Source organism: Acinonyx jubatus, chromosome D3, assembly GCF_027475565.1.
Source record: "Acinonyx jubatus isolate Ajub_Pintada_27869175 chromosome D3, VMU_Ajub_asm_v1.0, whole genome shotgun sequence".
NCBI classification, from domain to species: Eukaryota; Metazoa; Chordata; class Mammalia; order Carnivora; family Felidae; genus Acinonyx; species Acinonyx jubatus.
This window is the reverse complement of record NC_069392.1, coordinates 31,383,131-31,406,869: the sequence shown is the minus strand read 5'-3', so window position 1 is coordinate 31,406,869 and position 23,739 is coordinate 31,383,131. Positions and strand designations below refer to the sequence as shown.

At 48.0% G+C, this 23,739-nt stretch overlaps 1 protein-coding gene across 12 annotated transcripts in view; it reads left to right on the top strand.

The window, feature by feature from the left end:
* The first annotated feature begins 7,815 nt into the window (after positions 1-7,815).
* The window catches only part of PRELID3A (PRELI domain containing 3A), a 39,018-nt gene continuing 23,094 nt past the window's right edge, over positions 7,816-23,739 (top strand). For 5 of the 12 annotated variants that reach the window (XM_027068433.2, XM_027068432.2, XM_053206269.1 and 2 more), the window contains exons 1-5: positions 7,816-7,968; positions 17,917-18,085; positions 19,572-19,661; positions 20,674-20,744; positions 20,853-20,955. In XM_027068433.2, coding sequence (XP_026924234.1) covers positions 7,937-7,968; positions 17,917-18,085; positions 19,572-19,661; positions 20,674-20,744; positions 20,853-20,955 — 465 coding nt within the window. In that variant the 5' untranslated portion in view covers positions 7,816-7,936. The other 7 variants (XM_027068427.2, XM_027068437.2, XM_027068426.2 and 4 more) reach the window with 7 other exon arrangements.

Below are 23,739 nucleotides of genomic sequence, written 5' to 3'. Positions count from 1 at the left end.
GTACTGGGTGATGTATGGAACTGTGGAACCACTATAGTGTATGCCTGAAACTAATACAACATTGTATGTTAACTAACTGGACTTGAAATAAAAACTTAAAAACCTATCAGAGCCTAATCTTTGTTATAATCCTGGGATTTTGAAGCAATATCCGAGGCAAATGGGAAAGAAATAGCTCCAGAAGTTCTTCAAAACATCTTACCTGCTGGGAGATTGATTTTCCCTCTAAATTAAAAAACTATTGGGGCACCTGGGTGGTTCAGTCTGTTAAGCGTCTGACTTCAGCTCAGGTCATGATCTCATGGTTTGTGAATTTGAGCCCCTCGTTGGGCTCTGTGATGACAGCTCAGAGCCTGGAGCCTGCTTCAGATTCTGTGTCTCCCTCTCTCTCTGCCCCTCCCCCTCTCACACTGTCTCTGTCTCAAAAATAAACAAACATTAAAAAAAAACTATTCTGCTACAGCAGTTTTCAAACTAATTTATTTTTAGCATCAGACTCCTGTAAAAATGAAATTTTGACACAAGATAGCAATATATAGAATCCTAACTGATACAATGAAAAGTAGGATTATCAGTTGAAAGCCTCTCATAAAGAAGCCATAGGGCTTCCAGGAACTTCCCTGGATAGTTACTGCAGGTGGAGTTCCACCCATCCTGCGGCCAGACCACTCCCTGGTTCATGACTGCCTTGGAATCAGCCTTGACTCACTGAACAAGCAATTATCAAGTGCTTACTGTTTGCCAGGTCCTGGGACATATCTTGGCTACACAAAAATGAGTAAAGCTCAGTCCCCATCCTTGAAGATCTCACAGTCATGTGGACGACTCCTTTCCACACTTCAGGGAGCCTTATACTTGCCGAAGCTGTTCATTAAAAAATGCCTGTTTCTGGGTCTCCCCCCTCCAGAGATGCCAATTTAAAAGGTAGGAGGTGGATGGGGCACCTGGGTTGCTCGGTTGGTTAAGCGTCTGCCTTGGGCTCAGATCATGATCTCCCGGTTTGTGAGTTCGAGCCCCGCATCTGTGCTGACAGCTCAGAGCCCACTTCAGATCCTCTGTCTCCCCCTCTCTCTGCCCCTCCCCTGTGCTCTCTTTCTTTCTCAAAACATAAATAAACATTAAAAAAAAAAAAAAGGTAAGAGGTGGAGACCAGAAATCTGCCTCCTTAATAAGCATCAATCTAGCGGGAGAGGCAGAAACACAAACAAGGACAGTCATCATAGAACAGCACACTAAGAGTCATGGTGGAGGCATGTACAGGCAATCACAGGATGGCCCAGGAGTGAGGAGGGCCCAGGGGCGGTGAAACATAGCTTTGGAGTGGGCGCAACATAGGCTGACAACACAGGAGTGATGGTTGGGCATGGGAATGGCACCATTCTGAGGGGCTGGCTGAGTGGCAGTGAGACCAGTTCCAGGCCGCTAGAGTAATCCAGAAGGGGGGTGGTGGAGGGCTGGGCTAAGTCAGCAGTAGCAGGTGGTAATCCAATCCTAACAATGAGAGCGGCTGACACTTGTTGCTCCTGCCCACCAGTCACTGTGCTAAAGGACTTTCCTATATTCTCATTTAATTCTCCCAAGTCCTATAGGGGAGCTACTGCTGGTATCCCCATTTCATAGATCTTGACATGGATGTTTGTGAAAAGGGAGACAGGGCTGGCACCCAGGTTTGTTCATCCGCAAACCTATGCCTTCGACTATGGATACTAAATCACATTGGCTTTTAAAGTTTATAGAAGAATGAATGGATTAAAGCAATCTGTAAGAGATGAATTCTAAAATTTTTTTAAATGTTTATTTTTGAGAGAGAGAGAGAGAGAGAGAGAGAGAGAGAGAGAGAGAGCGCAAGCAGGGGAGGGGCAGAGAGAGAGAGAGAGAGAGAGAGAGACACGGAGACACAGAATCTGAAGCAGGCTCCAGGCTCTGAGCTGTCGGTACAGAGCCCAATGTAGGGCTTGAACAGCTCTGTGAGATCATGACCTGAGCCGAAGTCGAATGCTTAATCAAGTGAGCCACCCAGGTGCCCCAAGAGGTGAATTCTAAAGGACTTGATAAGATTGGTTGGATGTAGAGGCTAAGGGATTAACTCTAGCTTGGGGCACCCGGGTGATATCATGAACCTGGAGAGTGAATTCTGGAAAGGAATTTGCTTAGGGTGGAAGATGCTTGGGCCACAGAGAGTTTGAGGTACGGACCCAGGGAATATCCTGTGGGTAACCACAGAGATGGGTGTGAAGCCTGGGATAAAAATGAGATCGAGATATAGGTTTGGGAGTTAGTAGAACCCACAAAACTCGGTGAGTTCACTCAGGTGGAAGGTGTAGCATGAGAAGAGCAGAAGAATGAAGAGTAGGGAGAAGAATCTTCAAAGGAGACCCGGAAGGAATATGACGCAACAATGAGATGTCATTGGAGCAAAGCCAAGGTAGCAGAGTTTCAGGGAGAGAGTGCTCAGTAGCTCAAGTGCACCAGCGAGGTCTGCAAGGAGTGGGGCTGAACAATGCCCACTGGATTGGAAAACATGATGGTGTCTGGGGACCCTAACGAGAAGAGTCTCAGGAGCCCATCACAGCATGTGGAATAAATAAGCAGTAACCAAAGGGGAAGAGCAAATGTGGACTCCAAGATTGAGATGAGAAGTGGGGAGAACAATTTCATAATACTTATAGGGGAATGTAGTAGCCGGAGGTCAGGTTTCAAATGCTTCACGTTCACGCAGCTTTGGCATTTACCACCATAAACTTCTAGGGCAGTGTGTGTACTTCATCCTTTCCCTCAGCACTTCTGTAATCATGGTGACCTTGGTCTTCAAGCCAAAGAAAATGTGGAAGAGGCATTTCAGCCAAAGATAAAAGTGAAGGGTGACTTTTGCTCCTAAATGCTCCATTCCTTGGGACACTTTCCTCGGTTCCCACAGCGGCCGTGACAACAACCAACCCAGATGTGTGCTGCCGTGAGAGGTTCAGTCAACAGCCATCATCCCATCATCCCATCTTTGCCTGATAACTATTGGAGAAACAACCATATCCTGTGCTTGGCTTAATGTTGCTCTGTTCCCTGGCACCTTTCCAGTTCTACAGAAACCATAAAACTCAAACAACAACAAAGAAGCTGTTGGGTGGCACTGAATCAGACTCATGTGTCACCTGGCCGTGAGCATACCCGCCTCACCCGCCAGCATCTGTCTTGGCTGCTTCACAGGGCGCGTGGCACCTCCCACTAAGTGTCCAGGAACTGCCCAGGGGAGCGGTGGGTCTGCTCAGCACCCCATAAGCTAGCCTCTGACTTCTTCGACTATTCCTGTGGCACAAGAACGTGGTTGCATCTAACGTTTAATTAAAAATAACACATCTTTGCCTATTTAACTGGAGGGTGATTAGGGATCGCTCCTCTGTCTTCTGCACCCCAAGCAAGGAAAAATTAACTCACCTGGTTTGTTTGGGATGAGCAGGGGGGGGAAGGTGAGTGAAAGAGCTCAGGTCCTGGGCTCCTGTAAGGACACACAGACAGGTGCAGAGTCAAGGGAGAGATTTGGAGGGGGGGAGAGGTTGTGGTCTGTTTTTAAGTCAAAAGTTGGCCAATTTATAATTGCAGTGTGGAGTGAAATGGCCTGTGTGTGGAAGAAATGGAAGCTACAGAAGGGAAGACTAGTGGAGCAGGTGCCTAAGGGACAGGAAGAGGCTTTAGGCTAAAATGTGAATTCAAATGACATGAGACAATGAAAAACAATGAGAACATTTATTATGGCATAGCTGTGAGCCCCAGGCTGGCTGAGAAGGGTTGGATACTGCCCTTTTCCCAATAAACTTCTATCAGTGGTGCTGATTTCCTCTTCCTGCTGGTAACAAGGAGTCATCACACCAGCCCCAGGAGTTAAGCAGTGGAAGTGGTGGTTTCTGATGATTTGCTCCTGAGTGAGGAACTTTCTCCCCACAACCTTGTAGCAGGCTCCCACATGCTCACTGGCCAGCATTGCATCACAAGCGGGCTCCCGAGCCCATCCTCTGACCCTTAGACCTCAGCCCAGCCCCGAAACAAGTGGGGTGGGTTTGCCTTCCCTGAGCACTCTCTGATGTGAGAGAGTTGCCAGCTAAACACAGTCATTGTCCTGTTAGGGAAGCAGAGTCCCCTGTAGTAAGATGTTGGAGCTTGAGACGTCTGGGCTGAAATTCAAAATATAAGCAAGATCCAGGCAGCAGGCTTGGTGGGGGTGGATGACTGAAGTCAAGTGAGGACTGAAGTATCTAAAGTTAGGGAGGTCCAGGAATCAGACTCCTGGGCTTCTGGATGGATCCTCCACAAAGATGTTGACACTGGCAAGAATTAAGGCAATGGATGGTGAGGGGGGGGAGGGCAGTGGGGAGTGGAGAGAGAGAGACCCCATGAGCCAAATTGCCAACTCCTCAGTAAATGACAGGAATGAGGGATGAGAAGGTAAGAGGGTGGCCAGTCCTTCCTTTCCTCTCCCCTAAGTCCAGTTGATTATAAGGTCCTTCAGCTGTTTCCAAGTCTTATCCCCACTACACTGGCCAAGCACCCATTTCTCCCCTGTGCTGGTGCAGCAGCTTCTAGACTGGGCCTCTGGACTTGCCTTCATCCCCTCTGCTTCTGCCCTTTCCACCTCAGTTGCCCATTAGAATCATCAGGTGGCCAGGGCGGGGGAAGGGGTGGGGGAGCTTTTCAAGCTCGTGCAGCTTAGGCCACGAGATAGTCCAATGAAATAATGTAGGGTGGATTCCAGGCACTGATACTTTTCAAAGCTCCTCAGATTACTCCAGCACACAGCCTAGGTTGGGACCACCGTTCTACCTCTCATGCTGTGGCCCCTTATCGTCTCAGAAGGCAGTTGGAGGGGCGCCTGGGTGGTTCAGTCGGTTAAGCATCTGACTTCCCCTCAGGTCATGATCTCACGGTTCAGTTTGTGAGTTCAAGCCCTGCATCTGGCTCTGTGCTGTCAGCTCAGAGCCTAGAGCCTGTTCTGGATTCTTTGTCTCCCTCTTCTCTCTGCCTCTCCCCTGCTCACACTCTGCCTCACTCTCTCTCTCTCTCTCTTTCAAAAATAAATAAACATTAAAAAAAAAAAAAAAGGCAGTTGATGCAGATCCCTCCCATTCGCTCAGTGGAATGAATTTGTTGAACCCCTACGTTCCAGGGGCTGGGAATAGGAAGATGAAAAGCATGTGGTTGCCTCTCCCCCAGATGCTTCTGGATTTTTGCATATAGTGCTCTCCTCTAGGACAAGCATGGAGGAGCATGTTCTGGCTAGAAGAAATAGTATGAGTGAGGGTCTGGTGATGACAAGGAAGCTCCTTGCCTAATCCACCTGGTGGACAGGCGGATCTGAGACAGTTGCCGCCCGTCGGCATCAGAGTCCCGGGGCAGAACTTGTTAAACCACAAACGCCTGTCCCCCCACCGGCCTCCCACTGCATGGTGGGGCTGAGGTGGGACCTAGGGTTTCCATTCCAGGTGACGCAGCCACCCCTGTTCCCAGAGCCGACTCGGTGTAACGGAGCGAATGCAAGTGCGGACGCTGCCCCAAATGGAGGTATCAGGATAGGACTTCAAGCAGGGATGGGACTTTTGTTTATTCTTCAAGAATTCTTCATTGATTGTGTACCTACTATGCTTCTGACTCTGGACATACCAAGAATAATGATAATCCAGTTCCTGATTGCAAAAGGTTTTTAGCCTGGTGGGGAGGCAGAAAACCACGGATGATCATAAGCCATTGTGGTGAGCGTCAGAGGGAGGTGTGCACGGGCTGTGACGTAATTGCAGGGAGGGTGCTGCACAGGCCGGATGACACCCGGATGCACAGGCCAGGCATGGCTGCCTGAGAACCCACGGCCCTGGGTAAGATGGATTTGAAGGTGGGGCAAGGGCAGGTGACAGTGAGACTGAGCAGCAATCACCCAGGGATCAAAGGTGGTCTCATTTCTCTCCCTTTCTTGGTCGCCCAACTCCACCACTGAATAGCGTGTCTCTGTACCACGGCGCTACCTCGTTAGGGTCTTAGTTTCCCCACTCGGTGAGATGCAAAACTCAGCAGTCATCCCTCAGACCTGGAGGTACTTACAGGAGCTGTCTCACCTACAGTGTGTTCTAACTCACCAAGCAGCCCCATTCTTCGAGTCTCATGCTCAGTACACGTTTGTGGAAGATGCTGATTTTAAATGATGATGCTTTTTAAAAATCAAAATAACAGCACCTAGCTTCCTAGTGCTGAGCATATAGGAAATGTTTGACAACAGGTCCGATCATAATTGTGAGCCACTGTAGCACAGGTGTGAGGGGGAGTCGTGCAAACCCCACTGTCCAGCCCTGTATGGGTAGCTGCGGTCTGTCAGCAGCTCAGCCCTCTGCCAGCCCCCAAAGGAAAGGCTGCCCCCCAGCCCCCTGCTTCAGCAGTTCCATCATGGGCCTCATCAGTCAGGTGGCCCCTGTATCAGACAGGCTGCATTGCTCTGTGAGTTCTCTACCTAACTGCCCCTAGAAAGGACAGAGCTGGCTCTTCTTTTCAGGATGCCAAGGTCGCAGTCTGCGAATGGCTAGTGCCAGTTTTCAGCTCCATCCCTTAGTGTGTGAACACTGCGAGAGCTTTTACATTTCTTCAAACCCCAGTTTGCTCATCTAGGAAACAGGTATAGTAGCACCAGCTTTGGAAGGTTACTGTAAGGTTAAAGCCATAGGTGGTAAAGGCCAGCATAAGTAGATGGTGGAGCCAGGATCCTAACCTAGTTAGGTTGTTTCTGGTTGTTTCTGTGTTCTCTTTCCACTGGCTCATCGCACAAACAACGCCCTGGATGCCCACTCAATGCCAGGTGCTGTGCTAAGTCCTGGGATTCAGTAGTGAACCGGACGAGGTCCCTGCCCTCATGCCACATCTCATTCTGCACAGGTCACCTTCTTCACAAAACAAGCATCTGCTTCTTTGCACTTGAACTTTGGTTGTGGTCGTGCAGGGTAAATACAAATCTAAAAAGAAACAAAATCGATTTTCCCTGGTGCAAAAGGAAAAGAACCGCTCCTTTCCCTTCTTAAAGAGCATTTACTCTAGAAAACTTGTAAATTCTTTGTCCTTTTGAGATGTGTGTAAATGTTTTCAAAAGCTAAGTGGGCCTTTGGCCAGTTTTACAACCCAGAAATATTTTTTTGTCAAAGTCCTGGGAGCCATCTCTTTTAAATGTTAGCTTAATTTTCAGGAGCACCTGGCTTCAAACCTACCTTCTACGGTGACATGAGAATTTTATTGCTCCTTTAGATAAAGACTATTAGCAAACAAAACAGCCACTCTAATTGCCAGGTAAATTTAGGATGAACTCTGCGTGACAAATGGTGCTGTCAAGTCCTCTCACTTGAGAACACGGGTGGAAGGTGTTGCACCTGCCTGGCTATATTAAAGGGTGAGATTTCTTGCTGTGTTTGCAATCTCTTTACCTCCTGTGACACGCATTACATTCTGGCTTAATGTTTACTCAGTAGTAAAACTGTTTCTTTCTCTTCTATTCCGTGGAGAGTTTCTGGAGGCTGACAGGAGATTTTGTTTTTCTTTATACTTCCCAACAGTAGAAAACAGCCCAACTGGAAAGAGCTGTGGGAGAATTTGGACAACCTGAACGATGAGAATTAGTCCCTCACCTCCATTCCTGCATTTGCAGCTAGTGCTCTCCGCGCATCTCCTTGCCGCAGCGCAGATGCCCCATCCGCGGGGACAGCTGAGTCCCGCATCCCTATTTTTAGCCGCCACAACCCTCGTGGCCAAATAACAGGCAAGCCAGAGGTGCAGGAGAGCGCGGGTCCCGGTCCCGCCCACCGCGCGCGCGCCCCGCCCCCGCCCCGCCCCCACGCGCCGCGAGGGTGGAGCCGGGCGCGCTGAGTCGGGCGCGCGGAGTCCGAGTCGGGAACCCGCGCCTTGCGGCCGGCGGCCGGCGGCGATGAAGATCTGGAGCTCGGAGCACGTGTTCGGGTGAGGTCGGGCTGCGGGCCACGGTGGGGTCCGGACCGGCACCTGCTCCTCCCCCCAAACCTCTGGGGGCGGTCGAGGAAGGCTAGACCCCAGACCCAGCCCTCGCAGAGCCCGCCCGGCCCCGCGCTGGCGGTTCCCAGACCGCGGCCCCGGCATCCTAAAAAGAGGAGCAGGCCTTGTCCTAGCTAGGACGACGTTAGGTAGAGATCCCGCCGAGTGGTGCAGTCTGTTCGATGGAGGAGCCGCCTGACTGACGGAGGCCCGTGGTGGGATTGCTAAATCCAGGGGGCGGGGGGCGGCCTTTCCTTTGGGGGCTGGCGGAGGGCCGAGCCGCGGGGACGGTTCTCCGCTAGCCGTCGGGGGCCGAACGGTGGGGAGCGGGGCAGTGCTTTCCGCGGCAGGGTGCACCGGTGTGCCGGGAGGTCCGAGTGGACGTGGCCGGGAGAGGACCCGGCAAAGTGATGGTGCGCACTCCGCAGACCACCCGGGAGCAGGCCGTATCTCCGCCTACACAATGCGCTCTTTGGGCAGGGCGCGCGGCGACCCGGGGAGAACAGAGGCCTGGAGAGCTGGCCTGGTCCTTTGCTGAGATTGTGTAGGGCAATTGAACACCGACGCTAAGTGAGCTCGGGAGGAAGCCAAATGTGGAGAAGGCTTGTGGGGGTCTTTCAGCCTGCATGCACTTGTGGGCATGGAAGGCCTCCAAAGCCGGCATGGAAAACTGCGAAGTGTTTCAGAGTACTTTCGTGACCTAAATGATACCTCCAAATAAGTCGCTTGATCTGTGACACTATGAAACCATCTTTGAATATTTTTTAAAGGAACAAAGATTTTAAAGATTCCTTGACCCCACTTAAGAGAAGCATTTCATTTCTGAAAAAGAAAATATTGCATGAAATGGAATTGTCATTCTTTGACCTTTTTATATAAATTATTATGTAAAATAAAAATTTATCAAGTGGTTTAAAACCTCTGAAGTTATTTTTAATGAGATCTTGAGACTTTATGGGATCTAGTTATAGTGTTGATTTTTGTACGGCCTGCAGCCTTTCTCGACTGGGGTTCCTTGAAAGATCCAGAGAAAACCCCTTGAGAGAGACTCCAGAGATTCTTTTCTCAGTCCTTCCAAAGGTTGGGACATAACTGACACCATCCAGATGCAGAGGGGATAAGTTAAGTCATTGCAAACTATATGCCCAGGCATTGGGGCTCAGTTTTGTCATTGAACACCTGAGAAGGATTATCCTAGAAGTTCATGAAATGTTGGTTGACAGGCAGAAGTGAATGGTCAGCTGTGGAAAGTCACTATTGATAAACACCCATTTAAAGTGTACAGTTCAGTGATTCTTAATGCATTTGCAGAGTTACACAACCATCACTGTAGTCCAGCTTTAGAACATTTCCATCATCCTACAAAGACCCCTCATGCCCATTCACAGTCCCCCGCCACTCTCATCTCCAGCCCCAGGCAACCACCACTCTGTTTCTATTGATTTGCCTTTTCTAAACATTTCGTATAAATCTCATCATACAGTACGTAGTCATTTGTGTCTGGCTTCTTTTATGTCTGGCACGTATTTTTTTGAGCTTCATTGGTGTAGTAGCCTCTATCAGTCCTTCATTCTTTTACCTCATTCATTTTGTGTCCTTGGCACTCTGCCAGTGCCTGGCACAGAGTAGGTGCTCATTGAGGGGCTGAGGAATCTCCGGGAAACCAGGTGCCCTTGCAAAATGAGGGCAGCTGGCAATCCACCAAAAGAATTCAGTGAGCCCCCAAGCTGTGGGCTAAGTGCTGGTCCTCTGCTCCCTGCCCCCTCCTTTTCTTTTAAATGAGAGAAATTGAACATTGCAGACAAAAGTTGAATGCCTTCCAGTGCTCTTCCCTTTCTCTCTCCCCACAGGCAGACAAAATTATGAATTTGGTGGGTATCCTTCTGAAGGTCTATGTTGCAAAGGTCCATTTAACTACGTTTATGTGTGTGTGTTCACGTGATGTCCATGTGATGCCGTTTGTTGTTTTAAAATAGGAATCAAGATCACCTGGTACAGGTCTTTTGACCATTTCCCTTTCTTCACAACAGTGTGTTAAGGAGGTGTGTGTGTCTCATAGCTGCATGATATTCCATTGTATGAATATGTCACAGTTTATCCTGTCTCTTATTGAAAGAACATGACATTCCCCCTTTATTCCACCATATCATTCCATATCATCCACCCCTGTGCATATTTCTGATCCATTTAATCAAGGGCCCATTGGGTTAGTGATTCTCAAACTTTTCAGCCTCAGGACCCCTTTACACTCTTAGAAAATGTGAGATACCCCAAACAGTTTTAATCTGTGTTATATCTATCGATATTTACCGTATTAGAAATTAAAACCAATAAACTTAAAAATATCTACCAATTTATTAAAATTAATAACAATAGACCCACTGTGTTAATGTAAATAACATTTGTATTAAATAACAAACCTATATTTTCCAAAAGCACAAGAAGTTGTAAGAAGATTGACGCTGTTTGATATTTTTGTTGTTGTTAATTTCTGGCTTAATAGAAGATAGCTTGATACTCATGTCTGCTTCTGTATTCAGTGTTTTGCAGTCTGTTATTTTGGTTCAAATATACGAATAAAACCCAGCCTCACTCAGTATATGAATAAAACCCATTTGGAAAAGGCAGCAATATTTTAATAGTCTTTTAAAGTAATTGGGGCTATTTGCTGCTATAGCGAGACAAGTGGTAGTTTCTGAAGTTTGTTGCAATGTCAACTCCAAAGCCATAATTACCAGAGTAATCGGCCCGGGTCTTTCAGTGTTGTATGATTTTATGACATTATGCACCAGTCACTTGGCATATATGGGTTCGTCAGGTTTACAGTATGGCACAGTCATCAGGCTCACGGTAGAGGATACAAGTTTTCTAAAATTCCATTCTGCACTCAGAAGCTCAAATTTTCTTTGGCAGCAAATACAATCAGTTGTTGAAGTGATAAGTTCACTTTACTAATTTTTGAGAAAATGTCTGCCAGGTGCCTACGTCTGAATAACCAGAGGTCGTCCATCTGTTGTTTTACTTGGAGTGGTGGGCCGGAAAGAAGCAGCCACGAGGGCCCCCCCACCCAATAGCTGCCCCGTGCTTCCCCAGCCACCATGCACCCGCACGTGCGGCTGGAGCATGTCCTGCCTGCATTGTGTTCTCTCGCTCAGAATATCAGTAGAGGGGGGACTTAAGGGTCTAATGTAAAATTAATAGTCTTACTGTTTCATAATGGATATTCTTTTTTTTTAATTTTTTTAATGTTTACTTATTTTTGACAGAGAGAGAGAGAGAGAGAACATTGGGGAAGGGCAGAGAGAGAGGGAGACACAGAATCCGAAGCAGGCTCCAGGCTCTGAGCTGTCAGCACAGAGCCCAACACGGGGCTCGAACTCAGAGACCACGAGATCATGACCTGAGCCGAAGTCAGACACTCAACTGACTGAGCCATCCAGGCGCCCAATAATGGGTATTCTTTTTTTTTTTTTTTCAACGTTTATTTATTTTTGGGACAGAGAGAGACAGAGCATGAACGGGGGAGGGGCAGAGAGAGAGGGAGACACAGAATCGGAAACAGGCTCCAGGCTCTGAGCCATCAGCCCAGAGCCCGACGCGGGGCTCGAACTCACGGACCACGAGATCGTGACCTGGCTGAAGTCGGACGCTTAACCGACTGCGCCACCCAGGCGCCCCCATAATGGGTATTCTTAAGAAGACACTGGCGTTGTTTTCCTGAGTGCATGTATAGCAGTGGGCGCTGACCCCAGGTTTGGGTTCAGGGCCTTAATTCACAGTGGGAGGCCAGCAAGCTTTACTCTCTTACTTTTGCAGCATCAGGGTAAATGTCAGTATGGTGAAAAAGGCCAATCATGTCTTAGTAGCATTGAGACACTTTGGGCCTGGCAGAACTCCCCAAAGGGCCCGGGAGCCTCCTGGGTGTGGACCACTCTCTGAGAACCGCTGGTCTGGGCCTAGAGTTGCTTTGGGTGGGTGCAGGGACGCGTTGCCTTGGTTATGGCAAGTTATATATATATTTTTAAAAGCTTGTTATTATGGAAATTTTAAAAGTATGCAAAAGCAGAGAGCTGAGAATAGTGAGTGCCCACTGCCATCTCCCACATTGACAGTCACCCTCTTGCAGCCAGGCTTGGCTTCACGTGTCCCCACCCACTGCTCCCCACCCCCCAAACCCCCCACTGCCGGGTTATTTCAGGCACACCCCAGGCATCCTATAATCTCATCCCACTCATCTTTCTGCCACCCTGGCTGTGCGTAGACAGATGTCTCTGTTACTCCTTTCTGCTCCCCAGTGTGCCAGGTGGGCCTAGTGCTGCCACCTTCCAGGCGCTGCAAGAGTGCTGCCTGGCCCTTCAGTGGTGGCACTGTGCTCTGAGGCAGCCACTCTGTGGTGGGGGCCTCCCACCCTGGGACCAGGTTCCCACTGCACCCCGATCACCTGAAGTGATAGCCAGGTGTGACCTGAAGGTCACCAGGAGTGACCTGAAGCCATAGCCAGGACCACGCACCCCGGAGGATGAATTCCAGCCGATTCCTGTCCTGCCTAACCCAGACCCTGTGCCTGAGCCCTGATACCAGGGCACCTGCCTGCTCAGCGTCTCTCAGGGCCTGGGCCAGTGTGTCACTGGCAGCTCCAACTCCCCCCTTTCTCCTGTCCTCCCCAACACTCCATATGGCCAGACTTCGCCATTTTTGCCAAACAAGTAAGTGTCAGGCTATTGCCTTCAACCAAGAAGTGTGTGATACTGACTTGCTGTACTTAACACTTGTTATTTTAAAAAATGTTATTTCCTGCATCTGTTGATGTCTCTGTTAAACGGATGTGGTCATTCTCCTATAATCAGTAGGATTATTTATTATGTGAGTGTCATAAGTGGCTTGTATTTAGTTTAAATCAGTGAGAAAGATATAAGGTTTCTATATAAAAGAAAGATTATTGTGTAAGATTTGCTTAATACCAATATTTCTTCAACTTTTTGATAGTTTTAAGTAATTTTAAGAGGCAAAGCCTATTCTGCTTAAAGCAGGGATTTGTATGGGAACACCTCTTAGGACCTTAGCCTGCAGCGCCCGCAGAGTATTTCGTTGAGAAGGGCCCCATGTAACTAGGTCCCTTGCAGCTTTCATGTGTGTCCGGTTCTCCCTCCTTCCCTAGATCTTGGATGACCATGCCCCTGACCTTTCTTCCTCAGAGAGGGAGGCTCGGCGTCTGGGTCCTACAGAGTGATCGGTGCAGCCACATCTCTGCTTTTTCATCCCTTTGTGTTACAGCTAGTAGATGCATTAACTCGGTGACATGATTCCACAGTTTGAAAAAGCATTTCTTTGTTTAAGAGAGGGAATTTTAGACCAGTTCCTGCCAATCTAGAGGTCATGGAACTCAATGGAAAGAACATAGGGTAGGGGGCTGGAAGACCCAGTTCTAGTCTGGGCCCTGCTGCAAACTTTCAGAGCTGGGACAGACTTTTATGAAGATAAAGTAAATGAATGGTCAGTAACTGATATTTTAAAAGGATGTCAAATATGGACCAAAAACATTCAATTTTGTCATAATATTTGATACTTGGTTTAGTAAATCCATTTCCAGGAATTTATCTTAAGGAAGAATTAGATGAATGAAAGATGAGTGTAACCAGCGCTCACTACTGTCTGTATTTTGCCGAGTAAACTAAATAACCCACCACAGGGGGCACCTGGGTGGCTCCGTTGGTTGAGCGTCTGACTCTTGGTTTTGGCTCAGGTCATGAACTCGTGGTGTGTGAGTGCGAGTTCCATGTCGGGCTCTGTGCTGACGGTGTGGAGCCTGCTTGGGATTCTCTCCCTCTCTCTCTCCCCCTCCCCTGCTGGCTCTCTCTGTCTCTCTCTCTCAAAATAAATAAATAAACTTAAAAAAAAAATAACCCACCATAGGGAACTGGTTGAATATAAATGTCTGCAGGGTAACCTGTTGTGCAGCTGCTTATAATCGCCTTTCTGAAAATAGGTTCATGATCTAGGAAGATGTTCATCATTAGTTAAATATAAAAAGCAGATGATATGATAAATCTGACTGTGGTTTGAGCCTGATGCCAGTTTAATCTGTTTAAGGTGCGTGCGTGCGTGTGTGTGTGTGTGGGTGTGTCTTAGTGTCTTAGTTTTGAGTCTGGGCTGTGTCTACACGTGCTGTTTAAACTTGTCTGGATGTGTCTGAAGAACGATGGTGTTGTTGACATACCCAGGGGGGCTCGGGGGCAGGGGGCTCGGATGCCCTCTGGGGGCACACACATTGGAGGAAGGAAGAATTAGGGGAATAAGCACTCAGGGGAAGGGTCCACTCTGAATACTTGAAGGTGGTGCCTGACATCCTGTGGACCACCATAGGAGTTTCGAGCCTCAACTAGCACTGAACAAGCATTGTCCCAGCAGTGGGGCAGCTGTGGATGTGGCTTGCCTGATAGCAGGAAACAAAATAAGGACAAAGATATCCACCCCCCACCTCAAAGGCTCAGGGCAAGAGAAGGAGAGGTAGCATCTTGTAGGAGAAGGACGCCCTCGGGGACTCCTGCACACGCTGTGGTCATCTTTGGGTAGTGGAATTGTGGATGGTTTTATTTTCATAGTTTTCTTTATTTTTCAGTATTTTGGACACTTATTTTTTATAATCAGAAAAAATAGGTTGGCCACCTCACATCACATCCCACTTAGAAGTTGGAACAAAGTATAGTTGACCCTTGAATAATGCGGGTGCTTAGGGGGTGCTGACCCCCTGCACAGCTGAAAATTGTGTATAACTTAAAAAAAACAACAACTCTTTCAGTAAATGGCCCAACTATCCACACAATTGTTCGAGCCCAAAACTTGGGGCTCATTCCCGAATCCTCCTCTTTCCTTATTTCCAGGATTAACACATAATTTATCATCCAAATTAGGACGTCTTTGAAAGTAAAAGGGGACACTCTTAGTATGTGCTGTAAGACAAAAGGCAAAAACTGGAACTGTCCTGGGCAAACTGGAATGTATGGTCACTTTTCTTTCTCTCACAATTTGTTACAGAGTACTACTACTTCCTAAATATCTTTTTTTTTTCTTAATTGAAGTATAGTTAACACACAATATTATGTTAGTTTCAGGTGTACCACATAGTGATTCAACATCTCTATATGTCCTGCTAGGTTCACTACAGATGTAGCTACCGAATGCTATTACAGTACCATTGACTACATTCCCTATGCTGTACCTTTCTTTCTTCCTTTCTTTTCTCTTCTCTTCTTTCTTTCAAGTTTGCTGATTTATTTTGAGAGAGAGGACACAAGCAGGTGAGGGGCAGAAAGAAGGAGAGACAAAATCCCAAGTAGGCTCCATGCTGTCAATGCAGAGTTCAATGTAGGACTTGAACTCACAAACCATGAAATCATGACCTGAGCTGAGATCAAGAGTGGGACGTTTAACTGACTGACCCACCCAGGTCCCCCTGTGCTGTTCCTTTTATCCCCATGACTTAATTCATTCTGCAACTGGAACCTGTATCTCTCAGTCCCCTTCACCCATGCTGCCCATCCCCCATAGCCCCCTCCCCTCTGACAACCACCAGTTTGGTCTCTATATTTATGCCTCTGTTTCTGCATTATTTATTCCTTTGTTTTGTCTTTTAGATTCCACATATAAGTGAAATTCTATGATATTTTTCTGTGTCTGACTTACTTCATTTAGCATAATACCATCTAGATCCACAATGGCTTCTTTTTAATGGCTAAGTAATATTCCATTGTACATGTATAGCACATCTTCTTTATGCATTCATTTTATCAGTAGACACTTGGGTTGTTTCCATATCTTGGCTATTATAAATTATGCTACAATAAACATAGGGATGCAGATATCTTCTTGAATTAGTATTTTCATTTTCTTTGGGTAAATACTCAGTAGTGGAATGACTGGATTGTATGGTAATCCTAGTTTTAATTTTTAGAAGAACTTCACACTGTTTTCCACAATGGCCTGCCAATTTGCATTCCTACCATGAGGGTTCTTTTTTTCTCCATATTCTCACCAGCTTGTCTTTTTTATTTTAGCCATTTTTATAGACATAAGGTGATAGCTCCTTGTGGTTTTGATTTTCATTTTCCTGATGATTAGTGATCTGGAGCATCTTTTGTGTGTATGTTGGCCAACTATATGTCTTATTTGGAAAAATGTCTACTCAGGTCCTCTGCCCATTTTTAATTAGATCATTTGGGTTTTTTTGGTATTGAGCTGAATAAATTCTTTATGTATTTTGGATTTTAACCCCTTATCAGATATACCATTTGCAAATATCTTCTCCCTTTCACTGGGTTGACTTTTTGTTCAGTTGATGGTTTCCTGCACTGTGCAAAAAAAATTTATTTGGGGGGAGGTGTAGTCCCAATAAATTTATCTTTGCTTTTGTTTCTCTGCCTTAGGAAACATAGCTAGGAAATTGTTGTCAAAGAACTTACTACCTATGTTTTTCTCTAGGAGTTTTATAGTTTTACGTCCCACATTTAGGACTTTAATCCACTTTGAATTTATTTTTGTATATGGTGTAAGAAAGTGGTCCAGTTTCATTTTTTTTTAAAGTTTATTTATTTATTTTGAGAGACAGCAGCACATGCACGAGCAGGGGGAGGGGCAGAGAGAGAGGAAAGAGAGAATCCCAAGCAGGCTCCGCACTGTTAGCACAGAGCCTGACGCAGGGCTCAATCTCAGGAACCATGAGATCATGACCTGAGCCGAAATTTAGAGTCAGAAGTTTAACCGACTGAATGAACCACCCAGGCGTCCTTCCAGTTTCATTCTTTTGAATGTAGCTGTTCAGTTTTCCTAGCATCATTTACTGAAGAGACTGTCTTTTCCCGATTGTATATTCTTGTCACCTTTTTGGTAGATTAATTGGCCATGTAAGTGTTGGTCTATTTCTGGCCCTCTGTTCTGTTCTTTTGATCTGTGTGTCTATTTTTGTGCCAGTACCATACTGTTTTGATTACTACAGCTTTGTAGCTTACCTTGAAATCTGGGATTGTGACAACTCCAGCTTTGTTCTTCTTTATGAAGACTGCTTTGGCTATTCAGGGTCTTTTGGGGTTCCATACAAATTTTAGTATTATTTGTTCTAGTTCTGTGAAAAATGTTATTGTCATTTTAATAGGGGTGGTACTGAACCTGTAGATTAAAAATTATGTACAACTTTTGCTTCCCCCAGAAATTAACTTACTGCCTACTATGGACTGGAAGCCTTACTGACAACATGAAGAGTTGCATAACACGTATTTTATGTATTATATACTGTATTCTTACAATAAGCGAGAGAAAAAATGGTATGAAGAAAATCATAAGGAAGAGAAAACACATTTATAGTACTTTTCTGTATTTATTGAAAAAAATCCACATGTAAGGGGACCCACGCAGTTGAAACCAGTGTTGTTCAGGGGTGGAGCGGTGGAGGAAGTGGAGGACGGGAAGGTGCTGAGTGGGGGTGGGAAGTGGTTCGTTCGGCCAAGGCCCCAATGTCGGGGTGGCCTGTGAGGGCAGCACCTGGGCCAAGAATGCACACGCACTAAACACGGCTGCCAGCAGCCTGAGACCTCTGTGTCCCCAGTGTCCTGCGAGTCCTCCCAGGCAAAGCCTTCCGGTTGCCCCTGGTCAGCCCAGAAGGATCACAAGATCCAGGATTTGGGTGTGGGGCCGGATGCCTCAGACAGATTTGTTTTCATATACCTTTAATTAAAGCCAAAAGAAAAAAAGCTTTTAACGAGAACATTAACACTGATTTTCATTTCACTCTGCGGGCCACAGCAGCTCTGCCCCCCCCCCCCCGCGCGCCCCGTGCCTCTGTGGCACACTTTACAAATGTAGGGATTGCTTGCTTATGCTGGGTGGTTGTATTTTTCCCACCAGCCACCCATGGGACACTGTCATCAAAGCTGCCATGAGGAAGTACCCGAATCCGATGAACCCCTGTGTCGTGGGAGTTGACGTGCTGGAGCGCAGTGTGGATGGCCGGGGCCGGCTTCACAGCCACCGCCTCCTCAGCACCGAGTGGGGGCTGCCCGGCTTCGTGAAAGCGGTGAGGCTGCAACTGCGTACCCCGCCGCGCCAGTACCGCCCCGCCACACGCACATAGCCCTGCCACACCAACCCGCACATGCCGGCTACACCCGCATCGCCCGGCTGCACCCACGTTGGCCCGCTCACCCACATGCCCAGGCTATACCTGCGTCATCCCCACCGCACCCGCATCGCCCCTGCTGCGCCCACAGCCCTGCTCGGGCTGCACCCCCGTTGGCTCCCTGTGCCCGCATCGCCCTGCCCGGGCCATACCCACAATCACCCAGTTGCACCCTCCTTGTTTCTGCTGCATCTGCACGTGCCCGGCTGGTGCCCATCTGCAGAAGGTGACAGCCTTCCCTGAGAACACCTGCTCAGGACTTCAGAGAAACCCGAGAGGTGGTTTGTTTCTCCGTAAACTTCATTTAATTTTCTGTCTCTGTGGGTCCTGAGGTCTCCTGACGTGTGGCGTGGCTCCCCCTCCCTCAGCCCTGGCCCTACCCCCATAGACTCCTGCGTCACTCCAGGGTCCTGTGTCCTAACCGGATACGCAGACTGGGGGCTCCGACAGAGCGTTGTTTCCTCACAGCTCTGGAAGCTGGAGGTCCGAGATCAAGGCAGGGGCAAGCTTGGTTCTCCTGAGGACCGCGAGGGAAGGGTCTGTCCCAGCCTCTGTCCTTGGCTGGCAGGCAGCTGCCCTGCTTCCTCTGCAGGTGGTGGTCCCTTGCCCTCACGCAGCTCTGGCGTCTCCCCCTGTGTGTTCTTATCTCTCCTTATAAGGATACTGCTCAGGCTGGGTTAGGGCCCACCCTGACGACCCCCTTTTAAACTTAATTAATTACCTTTCGAAAGACCCTGTTTCCAAATACAGTCACATTCTGAGGTGCTGGGGGTCAGGGCGTCAACATATGAACTTTGGGGACACATTCGGTCCTGACAGGTCTCTTCCACAGAGCCATCGGGGAGGTCATTGACAATGTAAATCTGAGCATGGCTTTCTCCTGCCCATATGGACCCCCGTCCTCCTCTCAGCACAGAGTTTAAGCCCTGGCGTGGACCCAGCATGCCAGTGGGCCCACATTCTCCCTCTCCTGCCATGTTGGCCTGTCACTGTGCCAGGAGCTCAGCGCACAGGTCTGGCCCTGGGAGCCGACCTGCTAAACCCAGAACTCTACATGGTGCCCTCCTTCCCTGGCTTTGCCACCTGGCAGAGGGGCCTTGCCCATGCTCCCCGCCTCTCACTGTTCTTTTCTTCGTCAGGGCATTTATTACTGTCATACGCTCAACTCTATCTGAATCCATTCATTTGTTCAATGTCTGCCTCCACTGCTGGTACAGAGACCCACCGAAGGAGCTGGGCAGGGCCGTCCATGGCTGTGTACCCCCTTGGGTCGTTTGTTGAATAGATAAAGGAATTAATTAGTAAATGAGATGGCATTTTGTGGTTGATGCTACAAACTGAAATTTTTGACACATTACTATGCTAGTTTTGCTTTGTTTTTTAGATTTTGGGAACCAGTAGGACTTTGACATACATCAAAGAACATTCCGTTGTGGATCCAGTAGAAAAGAAAATGGAACTTTGTTCCACCAATGTAAGCAATGGCCTAAGATAAGAAAGGTGCTTGGTATTTCCTGGTGATGGTGGGTAATATCTTCATTTAATTTTATTTCCAGCCCACCTTTGGTCTAAGTGATCTTTTATTTTTAATAGAAAGGCTAATTTTACTTAGCAGTATTTTATTTATCTTTTTATTCTGGTATAATAAGCACATAGAAAAATGCCTGTAATGAATTGTCACAAAGTGAACACACCTTTGTAACCAGGCAGATCAGGAACAGAATGTGACCAGACCCCAGGATCCCCCTTTATGCTTCTTTCTGGGGGGCACCCCCACCCCACCCCCAAGATAACCACTATCCTGACTTCCAACAGCACACATGACTTTTAGCACTAAGTTTTTTATTTCTTTTTTGTTTTGTTTATTTCTTTTTGAGAGAGAGATAGAGCATGAGTAGGGGAGGGGCAGAGAGAGGGGAAGGCACAGAATCCAAAGCAGGCTCCAGGCTCTGAGCTATCAGCACAGAGCCTGATACAGGGCTTGAACCCACAGACTACGAGATCATGACCTGACCCAAAGTTGGATGCTTAACTGACTGAACCATCCAGGCGCCCCTTTAGCACTAATTTTACAAGCACCTTTTTCCCTTCACTCTTCTCAGAAAAATTTATATTGGCCTACTGCACATTCAAAAAATTTGGGGAAAATGCAGAAGCTAGAAACACGGTTTATTTTATAAAATCGTATTCTATACAAGCAACTTTGTGCTCATTTACCTGGATGGTAACCCTGAATGCTTTTGTAGGACTGTTGATGGGTTGGCAGTTTGCAAGTGCCTTGAGGCCAGGCCAGACTTAGGTTTGGGTGTGGAGGACATGCAAAGGCTGCCAGAAGGAGCGGCCAGGGCTGGGTTTCCCTGGAACTTCGTGTTTCTTCTGTTCTGGCTTCAGTAAGTGGTGATTTGAGGATGGAAGAGTATGAGCAGGTGGTTTGGGAAGAAATGCAAGAGAAATAAAACCTAAAACCATTTTTTGTTTGCTTCCAGATCACACTCACAAACTTGGTGTCAGTGAACGAGAGGCTGGTATACACACCCCATCCGGAGGACCCTGAAATGTAAGCCATCGCGTCCTGGGATTGACACGTTGAATTCCAAGGTCAGGGTGGGCTGGAGCCTCCCCTTCCTCAGGCTGCTCAGCCCCTTTACTTCCTGCTTTTCTGTAGGACTGTGCTCACACAAGAAGCCATCATCACCGTGAAGGGGATCAGCCTCGGCAGCTACCTGGAAAGTCTGATGGCCAACACAATATCATCCAATGCAAAGAAGGTATGGATCTCAGTCCCGGGCCCTGTGTGCACCCCAGGTGTTAAGTGCCAGATTTAGGGGGTGAAAGATATAGGTCCGGAAATCCTACTGAGTGCTGTGGCCCTCCATTACCAGCTGAGCTCATGATGGATGTCACAGCATTTTCCACTGGGACATTCAAACCTGGCTGCAGGGAGGGCTGGCCCAGGCCTGAGGGGAAGTGCCCGGTGAATCTGGAATGTAAACTCAGTGGAAGCAACCACCGCTTCCAACAGCCAAAATAGCACAGGCTCAGTGAACAGAACAAACCCCACACGTTAACATCTTCAGGCAGGTTATTTGGGAATTGTTGTAGTACAGCCTACTGAATAGGCACCTAGCGGCTTTGGCTGAACCTCTCCTCTGCGAAGTTCCCTGGAGTCAGCTGCCGTCTTTGCGCCTCCCCCCTGGCAGGATTTGGGAATAAGCTTTGTGGAGGTGACAGGAGAAAGGTTGGATCGCAGGAGGCCGTCCTCCCCAGGTCCCTAGCTGGAGGGCTGCCTTAGTGAGGCGGACACTGCTCACGGAGTCCAGGTTGCCCCTCCTCTCCAGCACAGCTGATGGAAAGAGCTTGGATGTGTGGAAGCCGTTATACGAGTTCAAGGTAATGTCACTCGAATTCAAGGTAATGTCACTCGCCAGAGCAGGGCCTTTGCTATTTAGCTTACCTCACTGGCTGACGTCTTCCTGGCTGTCCTCCCTTCCCCTGCTCTCTCCTGGTTTATTTTGGTCAGAAGCAATTCTTCATTTTGGGGATCTGTGGGATGCCTACCGTGCTTGGCATAATTTAACTGGAAAGCCACTCACTTCTGGCTCGCATTTAGCCTAGGCACTGATAGAAGAGCAAGTCTTCCCTGTTTTTAAGAAAAACCCCGATTTGAGAAATGTTGGCATTAGCTCAACTCAGTTCAGGGGAGGGCGGGGAAGGGGGTATGCAGTGCCCAGAGCCGCATGCCTCGTGTCCTCACTGCAAGCCCTCTTGGGAGGAGACAGAACCTTACTTACCTTTGTGTGGCCAGTGTCTGGCCTAGGGCAGGCGCCCTAAATGTTTGCTGAAGAAAATAAATTATAGGAGGAAGGGACTACTTGGTGAGTCCAAAGCCACCTGAGACCTCTTATGAGAAAAGTCAGGGGAAACTCAGTGAGGCCAAATGATTTTATTTCACTTTACGTCAGCGACTGCTGTGTTGAATCGCTCCCCCCCCCCACCCCCGCTCCAGCTGTGTTACCACTTCAGTGCATCCCAGCAGCTAGGACGATGCCGGAACAGAAGACAGGAGAAGGGGAGCAGGTCGTCCTGGGATTTGGGTGGGATGAGCCATTGAGAAGGCGGTGAGGCTGCCCCCTCGTCCTGCACTCAGGAGGTGATAGCGTAGATGGTAGGTGCCCGTGTTGAGCCTGTGCGAGAATTTCAGGCAGAACACCTACCACCTTATTTCTGAGCTTGAAAAACTGCCTGCTTACGGTGAAAGGTTATTCACAAATGGTTACTGTGTCTCCTTTAAAGCCGCAGCGCTTTCCTTGTGCCATTTAAAATCCAGGTTGTGGCTGGCCATCTGCAGTTCGAGAAGCAGGATTTCTTACACCGTGTTGAACTCTTTCTTTGTTGCTCCAGGGGTGGGCTGCTATTGAGTGGATAATTGAAAATTCTGAGCACGCTGTGAGCTAACGGGGTCTGCACCTGCACCTTGTGATGAACAGTGGTAACTATGGTATTCTTTAACCCGGTAGAGAACCTAGCATCTTGCTAACCGTGTGCATGGTGTGCAGTGGGGGGTGTTTACAGGTGCAGCTGCATGTGTCTCCAGCCCGGCGCTCCTTAGTGTCTTCTGTAATGGAAGCAGTCATAGTTCATCCTCTTCCTAAATTATCTTGTTTCATGGCAGGATTTATTTCCCAGGAAGACTTGATCATTTGTTATCTGGTCTCAGACAGAGACAGTTCAGATTTTCCCAAGCCATTCTCAGGACCTGCTTGCTTAAACATTTCCTGTCATTAGCGCATTATCAGAAGGAGGCTTTCACTAGTAGTTCCAGACGGTGTCAAAGGCTGATCAAATGGGAGAATTTTTTCATTTTGGGCAGGGTCTGAATATTTGTACATGTTCTTATAAAGAATGCTATGTGCCTTTGTGTCAGCGCTGCGGGCTCGGGGGGAATCCTGCTCCTCGCCTGCTGCCAGCCAGCACTCAGCCACGTGACTGCCGCTGGCTTTTTTCTTTTAGTGGCAGAAGCCATTTCTAGCATCTTCTTGAGCTTCACAAACATTCCTTGATTTCCTAGGCCACCAGTGACTGGACCGTCAGGAAGGGATTTGACACTTAATTGGTCGGCAGTCATCTTCATACTTCGTAGGAAAGTCAGGGTTTCCTGCTTCCCTCTGTTTAGGGAATCCTTATACTCCTGCCTTGAAACCCCTCACCCTATTGACTTTCCATACTGTGCTGCTCTGGGCCCGCTTCCCACGGTTGGTCTGTCTGTGTGTCTGCAGCATGTGTGTGTCAGCAAATGGGGATTGTGTGGTTCAGCCTCCTTTAAAAGCTTCCTACTGGAGCCTAAGTTTGCCAGAGCCCTTCACCTTGAACCCAAGGTTGTGATCTGCCGCTGGGTCTCTCTTCTTCCATGGACGCACCACTAAGGTGGCCACGCATAGAGAGCCTGGTGAGCATAGTGTGTGTGGGCAGTGTGGTGTGTGTGATGTGTCACTCTGAGTTGTGGACTCTGTCACATTCTGTTTCCTCATAAACTAGAGCTAAATTGCCTCAAT